Here is a 12,020-nt window from a genome sequence, read left to right on the forward strand (position 1 = left end):
AATGACGTCATTGAAATCCTGTTTCCTGAGATTGTCTGACTCAATGACGTCATTGAAATCCTGTTTCCTGAGATTGTCTGACTCAATGACGTCATTGAAATCCTGTTTCCTGAGTTTGTCTGACTCAATGACGTCATTGAAATCCTGTTTCCTGAGATTGTCTGACTCAATGATGTCATTGAAATCCTGTTTCCCGAGTTTGTCTGACTCAATGATGTCATTGAAATCCTGTTTCCTGAGATTGTCTGACTCAATGATGTCATTGAAATCGGGTTTCCTGAGTTTGTCTGACTCAATGACGTCATTGAAATCCTGTTTCCTGAGATTGTCTGACTCAATGATGTCATTGAAATCCAGTTTCCTGAGTTTGTCTGACTCAATGATGTCATTGAAATCCATTTTCCTGAGTTTGTCTGACTCAATGACGTCATTGAAATCCAGTTTCCTGAGTTTGTCTGACTCAATGATGTTATTGAAATCCAGTTTCCTGAGTTTGTCTGACTCAATGATGTCATTGAAATCCTGTTTCCTGAGATTGTCTGACTCAATGATGTCATTGAAATCCTGTTTCCTGAGATTGTCTGACTCAATGCTCAGGATGTGACAACTTCCCTTGGGCCACTGTAGATCTTGCTTCATTCTTTTTTCTTTTCTGTCTTGAAAATGATCTATCGCCACAACAGTTTGTCCCCATCAGGGTAAGAAATAGTCGACGTGAATGACGGCCGGTCAGTTCTATAAACCACGAGCCGCCACTGTCTATCGCCACAACAGTTTGTCCCCATCAGGGTAAGAAATAGTCTGAGGGTGGTCCCGACGTTGGGGAAAACTGCTGGAATGTTTTTATTTGTGAGCACGTTCTACATGACTTGGTAGCCATGTTTGTCTTTTTCCGGATGTATTTGTTTCCGATATCTCTGAAAGTGCACAAGCTCATCCGCGAGGTACGGCTCCACATCATTCGGGTATTGTGCACTCAGTTTTTCTACATTGTCTTGAATGTTCATTCTGTTTGTATCTAATTCTTGCAAGAAGGAAAACTTCCCTGACACTTCTTTGTATACAGTTGCTCTTTTCATGAGTCTTGTTGAGAGAGCGTCTATTGTTGTAAAGAAAGATTTCACTTTGAACCTTTCCCTTGCAGGCAAGTTGTCTAGTGCGTTGGGAGAAGGGCCACCACCCGCATGTGTCCTTCGTTTTCTTCTGGGGCTTTTGTCGTCAACACCTGGCAATGCTCGCTGTGCATTTTGCTCCATTGTTTTTCCCCAAAATTCTTTGTTGGACTCCATTATACTTGCCAGACATGTTGGCTGCGTTGTTGTATGACAGATCTCTACTTTTACTGAAATCCATCCCAATTTCATCAAAATAGTTCAAAATCAACTCTGCCATGCCGTTTCCTGTGTGGTCTTGAAGTTTAAAAACTGTAAAAACCTCTGGGTAGGAATCCCGTCCTCGGGAGATACAAATCTAACGATGAGAGTGATTGGTCAACATGTGAGACGTCGGGTGTCGAGTCCACTGATATACTGAAGTACAAGTAGCCAGCTTGTTGGATGTCATGGATAACCCAACTTCTAACTTTATCGGCCATCAGTTGTATTATTTCCCCACAAATTGTTTTTGACAAATAAGATGTTTGGCCAGAGCCTCTGTTGCCATGCTGCTTGATGTGCTCAAGTAGAAACGGGTCCAACTTGGCAATAAGCTCTAACAATCCCATGAAGTTTCCATTGTTTGGTGAACAAAACGTTTCTTCATCTCCTCTGAATGCCAAACTCCGTTCTGAACCCTGCTCTGACTTACATCTAGATCTACACTTCATTTCATCAAATGCTTCACTTTATCTTTTTCCTAGTCGAGATAAGACCTGTCGGTGCTGAAACCATGTTTTCCCAGCCTACCTTACCCGTAGAATCTTGATTCTAGATCTAGGTTACAGTATCTTTGGCTACAGTACAACAAGATGCTATAGTCTAGTACATCGATGAACGAGGATAGTCCCGGACTAGATTTAGATACATGTAAAACGGCTTTGCTCCAACACAGCATTTGGAAGGAAAAACTTGTTTCCATCAGATGTTGCCACATACTCTTTTAGGGGCCAAAATTAGGCTATTTTCAGTTTTAATTAAAAGAATGGAGTCTTTAGCTACATTTCCTTTATTGCATGTTGTTTCTTCTTTTTACAATGTTAACGCCTATTACTTGTTACTTTCCCCAACTTGAGACCCACCTGGTCATAGTTTCCCCTTGGCCCGAGGCCCCCCCACGCCTAGCACATGCCTAAATCTGGGCCTGATGACCATCCGGCCATTTAGGCTAGTCTGGTATTTCTTTGTGGACTTTTTTCTTGTGTGAGTGAAAAGTATGTGGATGGTTGTTTTTTCCTGCCTAAATCCTCTCAAGATAGGAATCTCTGCCCTGTCAGATTCTAGAATATTGGAGCCTTCAGGGATCCAGAGAATCACTAGACTCATGTCATTGCACATTATCACATGTTACCAGCTTTCAACAAATACTTTCAGAGTGAGCCCATAGTTCCAAGATCCATTATTTTCATGAGCCGCCTTCCATCCATCTATTAAAATCTTTTTGCGAGTCATCAGAGACAGTTACCATGGGCTTTACAATGTGATTACCGAACTTAATGTCTTACAACAGAAAAAAACCAACACAAAATGAACATCATTTTCATTATGTAAAATATTCATGTCATATATAGAGAGAGACGATGTTGCAAATTTCTACTCTTCCAGGTTTATTCTAAAATTCCCACATGAAAAGTTCAATACAAAGACCTGCACTTTATATTATGTCAAAAGAGCAGATGAGGACAGTTTTCAGTCAAATCAGAAACCCCTTGCAGCAGTGACCTATGCCCCCTGACCTTCTCTACTTGTGTCACGTCATTGTCTAAGGGGAGATAATATTGCTGTCCCAGAATAGAGGAGTACACAAAAGCACAAGGGCCACTACTTCTAATTAAGTCCCACGTATTTACTTACTGTTCTTACACAAACCACCGCCAAAATGGTACCGGTCAACAGGACACAGACACTGATATATTCCAATACGGTTCACACATAGAAGATCTCCATTACAGCTCTCATTATTTCCATTGGTGCAGTTCTCTCCATTGCGGATTTCTGGAACAGGGTGGAAAAGGAAAGGTGGTTGTAAAATAAAAAAGACAGAATGTAATAACACTCGAGGAAAGAATCTGATTACCGTTACCATACACAAACAATCAGGCTTATTTTCACAACATGGACAAAACAACGAACTAAAATGTTTATTCATTGCTACATATGTGGGTGGTTGTGTTGGTATTTGCTGATTTGTTGTTAGTTTGTTTTTATGTTTTGGTGGGATTTTATGGACATGGGCATAATTCTATAATACTGAATGTTGATTATATATGAGCAAGCAAAAAAAATGTTGAGCTCTTATTTGCCTCCAAGATCTGTCTCACCCTGTACTCTTGTATACAGGAGAGGAAAGCTACAGTACCACTTTCACTGTTTGAGCTTTGAGAAATAGGTCAAGTCTCACAATAGGGCAGTGGGGTTTTGGGGGAAACTCTGGCATCACTGTATATAGTTTACCTGTACAGATTACGTCTCACTTACTGAGAGAACTATACAATACTTCTAGAACCTTGTAATAAAAACACACGTCCCAAGACATTTATGTGGGAGGTTTACTCAGCACTATCAACATCACCCAGGCTAGGGGCCGTTCCGTGTAGTTGACTCTTTAGCTGACTAACCTTGGCCTATCTACAAGATGTCCTCAGAACTAACAGAACCCTGGTGAAGAACTATGTGACACGGTAATGAACTCTGGACAGTTGAGGTTAGTGATTTATACAGACTCTGTGATTTCTTTTTTGGGTAGTCACATATACGGCCATTAGGAGAAGCTGTGGTTGAATACCGTGGTGTCAGAAATTCAATTGAAAATGTGGTGTCCATACTCACAACTTTATAGCTGTTCTCTTCTCTGGAAATGATGTATTCTGTCATTCTGTTTACTGGCAGTAATGTGTGTGAAGAAAGATTACCTTGTTCTGTCCCTGACCGTTTCTGTAGTTCTCTCTGAAAGCTAACATTATTTTTGTAGAACTGGAGATTACATATAAAATACAATCTAGTGAAGTCTTAGATAGTCCTACTTACTGTTTTACATCTAGTGAAGTCTTAGATAGTCCTACTCACTGTTTTACATCTAGTGAAGTCTTAGATAGTCCTACTCACTGTTTTACATCTAGTGAAGTCTTAGATAGTCCTACTTACTGTTTTACATCTAGTGAAGTCTTAGATAGTCCTACTTACTGTGACTACACAGATTGCCGCCAGTATGGTACTTCCCAGCTGGACACAGACACTGATATCCTCCACCAGAGAACGTGTTCACACACAGAAGATCTTGATTACAACTGTGAGCAACAGTACAGCCACCTCCATAGTTGATTTCTGGGGCAGGGGGAAAAGGTGTGGGTGGGCGACAAAATTAAAAAATACAGAAGGCAAGAATATAATTTAAATAGAACAAGTATTCAGACACTAGATAACAGACTCGTTACAGTCATCATACACATAATACATTAATGCTGAGTTTACCTGTATGGGTGAGTCTGTCTGTGTGTGTGTGTGCGTGTGTGTGTGTGTGTGTGTGTGTGTGTGTGTGTGTGTATGTGTGTGTATGTGCGTGTGTGTGAGTGAGTGAGTGTATGAGTGAGTGAGTGAGTGAGTGAGTGAGTGAGTGAGTGAGTGAGTGAGTGAGTGAGTTTGTGTTTGTATGGGTGCGTGCAATTGTGAAGCCCCTACCTCTACAGCTCAGACGCCAGTAGAACTACCAGAGTACAGGGAGCTAAGTACAACTGTTGTAACGAGTCGGAAAAATATTCAAGACAGAAAACAAAATCTACAACCTACAATAAGAAAGACCGGACAATCGCAGAGAAACATCAAATATGATGTAGAATCCATGTAAATATGCGTTCGGACAAAAGAAGGCAAATACTGAGATAGTAGACGTTGACTTAAACAAATCTATTTTCGGTTCAGGAAAAAAACAAACCAAAATCCTATCCCATTCCTACTCACTGAGCAAACACTTGTTGCAGACATTGTGATAGTGTGTGTCCTGGCATTTGCAAACAGAGACAATGCATTTGAGATTTTCAGCACAACTGTCAACTGATCCTGTTGGGTAGCAGCGGACACGAGCCGAGAAGAGTACCCGGTTCTCGCGAGAAATGCCCTTCCTGTCACTTCCCGGGCACTAAACTACTGGCCGGTACCGAGAAGTGATACCGCTAGTTGGCTTGACATAACGAGTAACGAGAGTGAGAGAGTGAGAGGTGTCGACGGAAAGAGCGGCACAGCCAGCGAGAAAAGACACGCAGACAGTGTCACCCGTCACCGTGCTGTCCTGTGTCTGAAACTGAAAGGGAGGGGAGAGGGTGGCGAGACGAGGCAAGTGGGGAGTTGATCAAGGCCTAGGCCTAGATCTCCCTACCTTCCTTCACCGCCTGCGACTGCGCAACAGGGTTAGCCTAGTTTAGATCCCCGCCACAGCCGGCCCTGTCGCTGAGCGAGTTGCCCGTGAATAGCGCGATAAGAGAAATTGGCCGCGAGACGAGAAGCACTTCTTGGGACCGGGACCAGCGAGAAGTAGGTCAGCTTCTCGGTCTTCTCGCTCGGGAAGAAAAAAGCACTTCCCGCCCGTCTCCACTGTTGGGCACCTTTGCTCATATCCAATCCCTGAATGTAAAAATAATTATAGACAACATAATAATATACCACACTTGACATACTATGGTTTAAGTTGGAAAAGGAGGAGGGGTAGTATGGAAGGACAGGAAACATTCCTGAAACACATACATGTTATATCATATGTTTGAGTAAAACCAAACACGGCCACAATTGCCAACAGGAACAACAAAACTCGTTCAAAAAATTCCTCAATAACACATTGAGTTTATATTTCTGTTTCACACCTACAATACATTCACTTACTCTGCCGGTGTGTCTCCACAAGACAGCTTTAGTTTTAATACGTGCCACACAATAAGGTCATATAAGTACCGAAGATTAGATATGTTGCAAGAGAGTAACAAGCATAAAAATGAAGGAGGAGAGAGAGAGAGAGAGAGAGAGAGAGAGAGAGAGAGAGAGAGAGAGAGAGAGAGAGAGAGAGAGAGAGAGAGAGAGGATAGTTTTTATTAACAGGAAAGCAGGAGCAAACCACACCAGAGCACCCGCCACTCACCCACTCCACGAGACCAAGCCATAAAAGAGACCAAATATTGCTCAAGATTTCATGGATCCTAACAGTGCACTTCTTACTTGACAAAACCCAAACTTCAGTTCAACTTTATCATCTCGGCTGCAACAAATATCTCAGAAACAGCAAATTGTCAGAACAAGTAAGTCTGCCTCTAGGAGGGTCTTCTGAAAAGTAATAACAAAGACATGAGCGGAACACTAATTCTTTACTTTATTTGATGAGGACATACTCTGAAACCAGAACAAAGTTGTTTTTTTGTCAAGAGAGTAACAGTGCAGCTGTATTCTCTCCTTTCAAAGTTGTGAAGGCACTTTAAATGTTTCTACATGTTGCATCACTTTCTACTTCTTCTGGTATAATATGGGCTCAGACAAATAGTTCTTGTGACACTTGAATACACATGATAAATGCATTTGGAAGTTTTCTAAATGCTTTCATTGCATTCTAATTTTTCTGATATAATTCGACGCCTCCATCAAGGCAAGAGTTTTATTTCAGGGGAACTCGGATCTGAAGTTCACCTGTTATAGAAAGAAATCAAAGTATTAAGACACCCATGAAAACTGTTAAACAATCCCAGGGCCAAGAAAGCACCCAAAAGACCTTCGCATTGCAGTCCAGCAGAAAACCAACAGAACAAAAGGCGGGAACCTTATATTGGAATACTTCTATCTTGGAGGAAACACAAAACACAGTTCATTATTCATCACACACACACACACACACACACACACACACACACACACACACACACGCACGCACGCACGCACACACACACACACACACACGCACACACACACACACACACACACACACACGCACGCACACACACACACACACACACACACACGCACGCACGCACGCACGCACACACACATACACATACACACAGACACACACACACAGACACACGCAGTCACACACACAAAGATACACAAACACACACATACACACACACATATTATATATATATATATATATATATATATATATATATATATATATATATATATATATATATATATATATATATAAAATGTATGTATATACATATAATTATGTACACATGCTTGTGTAATACAAACAAATTCAAACATGGGACATTACACAACAAACATGGGACTGTTCATTATCTATCACACATATACTTGTAATCTAAAAAATGGGACACCGACTTCGCTAGACACAAGGTACACTGTACTACCTATAGTAAACAATATGGACAACAATATTTTAGATCATTTTCTAAACATTACAACGTAAATTATATTATAGTGCCACAAACAATAAAGCAAAGAAACTCACAGAAATGAAAATTCAAAACGATGTAAGGGATAGATAGCTATATATTATAGGCTTCTCTCGGTGTTCAAAGAAATATCAGTTATTGTAATTGGACATTAAAGCATTCAGGAAAAAAAGTGCATCATAGCTGATAAAAAATGAACGGGACAGATACAAATGTGCTTCTTATTCACTTCTACCCCAGAATTACAAAGTTCTATCTGCTCAGTGTCTAGTTTTGAGAAATTTGTTGTTAAAAATGTTGAGTTTCACATGTCAAGCTTTTTCCGTATGCATTTCTTTGAATATCTTTAAAATAACTCTCAATAATGTTACGATTTCGATAGAGCAGATAGAATATTTGGTTTCTCACCTCATGGTCTTAGTAACTCAAAACAGCCAAATATCTCATTCTTCTGTTCCTTCCACTTCTTTAGTAAATCCTGCCCAAATCAACAACAAAGTCCGTGGAATAACTCTTCCGCTTCAAGCAAGGGTACTATATTCAACGTCTACTTCTAGCAGTACACAAAATAATATGAACTGAATTTATATCGATTTATATGCCAAGTTTATTATGAAGAAAAACGTTCATGTTTTGAGCAGTAGGGAGGGGAAAGATGGGGCTGTTGCAAGTGGGGAAATAGTTAACGCATGTGTTTATACGCCCCGCATCGACACTAATAAAGTGGCAGTTGAAGCCGAGTCTGTAACGATGTAAACAGGGAACAAAGACCCCATCCAAGAACATGTTCCTCTTGACCTTGGACAGGGGACAGATGATACTTATTTTCCACACAAAGACTGCCTCTATAGTATAGCGACAAACTGAATAAACACTTGCTTGTGAGGTCATCACTTGGAAGGTTCTAAAAGCATTCTGCCCTCTCCGTACTTTTACTTTTCCTTCCTCTGGTATCCTTAAGATGTCATGGGGAGGGGGGTGCAGGTTTCGGTCCTGTGCTAGGTGTGCAGCGTCTGTGATAGATATGTTATGTTGTTCCACGACCTGTTTAACATCATCATGTCAGGTCTTTCTTGGTCTTCCTCTTGATTTGAAGCCGGATTCTCGGGTGTTGTAAGCTCTAGTCGCTAGTTGTTTTTGGGGCATTCTGGTTAAATGTCCGAACCATTTGATTCTTTGACTCTCTATAAAATGTATTACTGGTAGTATTCCAGTTTGTTGAAGTATGGTCTTGTTCACTATGCTGTCTCTTCTGGTGACGTTGATGGTTTTGCGGAGACACCTCATGCGACCTAAGGGACCATGTTTGGCATTGGTATGTTAAGGTTGGTATGAAGATGATATTGGTGAGCTGGGATTTCACTTCGGATGGGATGTTAAATCCCTTCTTATCAATAGCATCTTCACAGATTCTTCTTAGTACAAGTCTCAATAAATTGTATTTCTGTTGAAATCTACAGCATAATAGGAAGAAAGGAATTCAGGAAAACATCTAGGCCAATCTTGATGAACCTGTGACGTGCCTGTACCACTTCAGTTTGTGTCTTTCAGGAGGGGAGGGGGGGGGGGTTGCTCTCGTGGGTTAAGGGGTTAAGAGGTTAAGGCGTTTGCCTTTCATTCAATATATCCCGTGTTCGAATCCCGATTGCGACAAAACATTTTCTTCTGTAAAATGTTTTCCTTTCACATCCTTTCCTGCTCTCTAACAATGTTCTCTGGTCTGCCTTCGTGTCCTCTTTCTGCCCCCACCCCTTCACCTCCTTTGCCCCCTCCTCTGGGCTCCAGTTAGTTTCTGGAGCCTTTCTACTGCTACTCCTAGGTTCCTTCTTACTGCTGTCTTTCAGCCACATTTAGAAAGGGAAGAGGATGCACCGACGTTTTGATCTTCTGGTAGGAAAGATCTATACCAAGCCTTCTAAGACAAGGGCGAAAAATCTTTGATGCCGTGGGTGGTTAATGTTTCCCTGACTCCATCTATCCAGGTCTTTCTCGGTCGCCCTCTAGCCTTGTTGCCATCGAATTTTTGGGTGTAGGCACGTGGTGCTGGATGGTGTGTTGGTAATCGCGTGAGATGTCCGAATCATTTATTTGATTCTTTGGTGTTGGATGTGATGCATGACATCATTTGTGCCCACCATTTCTCGGATTACAGAGTCTCTCATTTTGTCTCGCCTGGTCTTGTTTACTGCTTTTCTAAGACATCGCATTTCACATGTTGTAATTCTTCGCTGTAATGTCTTGTTCGTGGTCCATGTTTGGCATTGATGGGTGAGTGTTGTGATGAATATGGTGTTGATCATTTTGAGTTTTGTTGTCATGGAGATATTAGGATATTTCAGTAGTGGAGTAAGCTGGTAACTAACATTATTGGCCTTTTGTACTCGTGTTTCAATTTCTCTGTTCAGTCGCCCATCCTCTGTGAATGTACTTCCGAGGTACTTAAATTTTTGGACCCGTCTGAGACTGTTGTTGTTGATTTGTATCCTGAGTGGTCCTGGCTTTCTGCTAACTTTCATTGTCTCTGTTTTGTTGATGTCGATCTTCATGTCGTAGTTGTTACATTCTTCGTTTAATCTGGTGGTGTGGCGTTGGAGACTTCGTTCATCTTTGTGTGCCAGGCTTTGGTCATCAGCGAAGAATAATTCACTTAGGGCGTCTGGTTCTGTGTTGGCCTCTGTTGTAATTCTATCCATATATATGATAAATAGTAGTGGTGATAGGACACAACCTTGTCTTACTCCGGATGTTATCTCGAACCATTCTGTGAGTCCCTCTGACGTTCTTACTGTACTTATGCTGGTCTCGTCAATGGCACGGATGTTATCTAGAAGTTGGCCTCTTACAGTGTAGTTTTCGAGTTCTTTTCGCAGCTTGTTTCTGTTCACTCTGTCGAACGCTCTCTCCAGGTCGAGAAATACTATATTTAGTTCCCCGTTGTGTTCTATTACCCTTTGGCACATTTGTCGTTGGGCAAATATTGCGTCGGTGCATCCTCTTCCCTTTCTCAATCCCATTTGGACCTCACTCAGAAATGGTTCAACTTTGTGTCTTGCTCGCCATTCCAATATCTTGACGAACATCTTGCCCATATGGCTTGGCAGTGAAATGCCTCTATACATCCCACAGTCTCTCTTACTGACTTCCAGATTGGTACTATGACCGCTTTTTGCCAGTCGCCGGGAACTTTTCTTTCTGTCCACGCTTTCTGGAAGATTTTTGTGAGCCAAGTTCTTCCAGTTTCTCCACATGCTAGGATGGTCTCCGTGGTGAGCTCGTCTATTCCTGCGCTTCTATGGGTTTGTTTGTTTGTTTGTTTGCTTGTTGTTGTTTTTTTTGGTGTTTTTTTTTTGGGGGGGGGGTTAATACGCTATAAATAGAGACATAAATTCCAACCGTGAGCGACACCACCGAACTAGTGACTGTAGGAGCTTTGTTACAATTGCCAGAACGAAAGTACTTTCTTTGATCCCCCTCCCCTCCCCCCAAGAAAAAAAGGAGGGGGGGGGGGGCACGTGCTGTGCTGTCTTCAAGAACTCTCTACAGATGTTCGGTAAGAAGACAATATAAAAGTAAAAACGTCTCTGTTGGAAGCAGTACAGGAATCACTATTGGGACCGTTGAGTAATATTTCTTTTCTGCCACTCACCACATCACATTACAATTAATATACACACCTGTGGTTCCTACTGTCGGGGCTGGTGGGGTTACTGAGTCCGAGGTGGAAGCTGTGGTGGCAGACTCGACAGCATACTGAGGAGTATTAAAAATGGGAAAACTACAACCTCAGTTCCGTGGAATAAGTAGGCACTTATATCAAAGCAGAATCCGTGCAGAATAGAAACAATCCAAAACTAGCTGTACAAAAAAAATGGAAGAAACATTAAAATTTACAATAGATATGGGACGTTCAAGTTATAAGTTTTCTTGCTGCCGTAAAGCGTTTTCAAGAAAATCAACAACAGTCAAAATGTGCACCTCAAGTAAACTAGATATTTAATCGGCATAAACTGCGGTCGATCTTAAGACTCAACATGCCTCGACATCCAGAAATCTGCACTGGGCAATCCAAACACTACAAATACGCGTTTCACATTCTACCTGGGAAGTCCTCATTTTAAAAGTTCCCAAATTGTTCCATCCTTGGAACCAACAAGAGGGCGTCGAATTGAGCATGAGATACACCGAGAGATAACGAATCAATTAATGGTTTTGGACACTTTGTGAAATTGGGGCCACAACAGCTAGCCTTAAAGGCTTACAATATGAGTTTCTATGATCTACGGACTCAAAGACACCCCCAATACAAGGACTTTGCAACAAATGGACCCTCCTCTTTCTCTTCGCGGCACCGCACACAGCACCCCCAGTGGAACATACAAAATGGCGCCAATTATGGTCACCCAGCGCCAACTGCGGTCTTTTCTTTACAAAGGATATATAGTAGGCCTGAGACAGAAAGTGAGAGAGAGAGGGG

The 12,020-nt window shown here is 41.6% G+C and overlaps 1 protein-coding gene across 1 annotated transcript in view; it reads right to left on the reverse strand.

The window, feature by feature from the left end:
• LOC101846473 overlaps window positions 1-11,965 on the reverse strand; it is a gene marked incomplete in the record, with an annotated part of 96,566 nt that extends 84,601 nt beyond the window's left edge. The window contains 3 exon segments of the mRNA XM_013090021.2: window positions 4,338-4,478; window positions 11,221-11,296; window positions 11,645-11,965. Coding sequence (XP_012945475.1) covers window positions 4,338-4,478; window positions 11,221-11,296; window positions 11,645-11,719 — 292 coding nt within the window.
• Between the last annotated feature and the right edge of the window lie 55 nt (window positions 11,966-12,020).

The sequence above is a fragment of the Aplysia californica genome, unplaced genomic scaffold, assembly GCF_000002075.1.
Source record: "Aplysia californica isolate F4 #8 unplaced genomic scaffold, AplCal3.0 scaffold01109, whole genome shotgun sequence".
Taxonomy (NCBI): Eukaryota; Metazoa; Mollusca; class Gastropoda; order Aplysiida; family Aplysiidae; genus Aplysia; species Aplysia californica.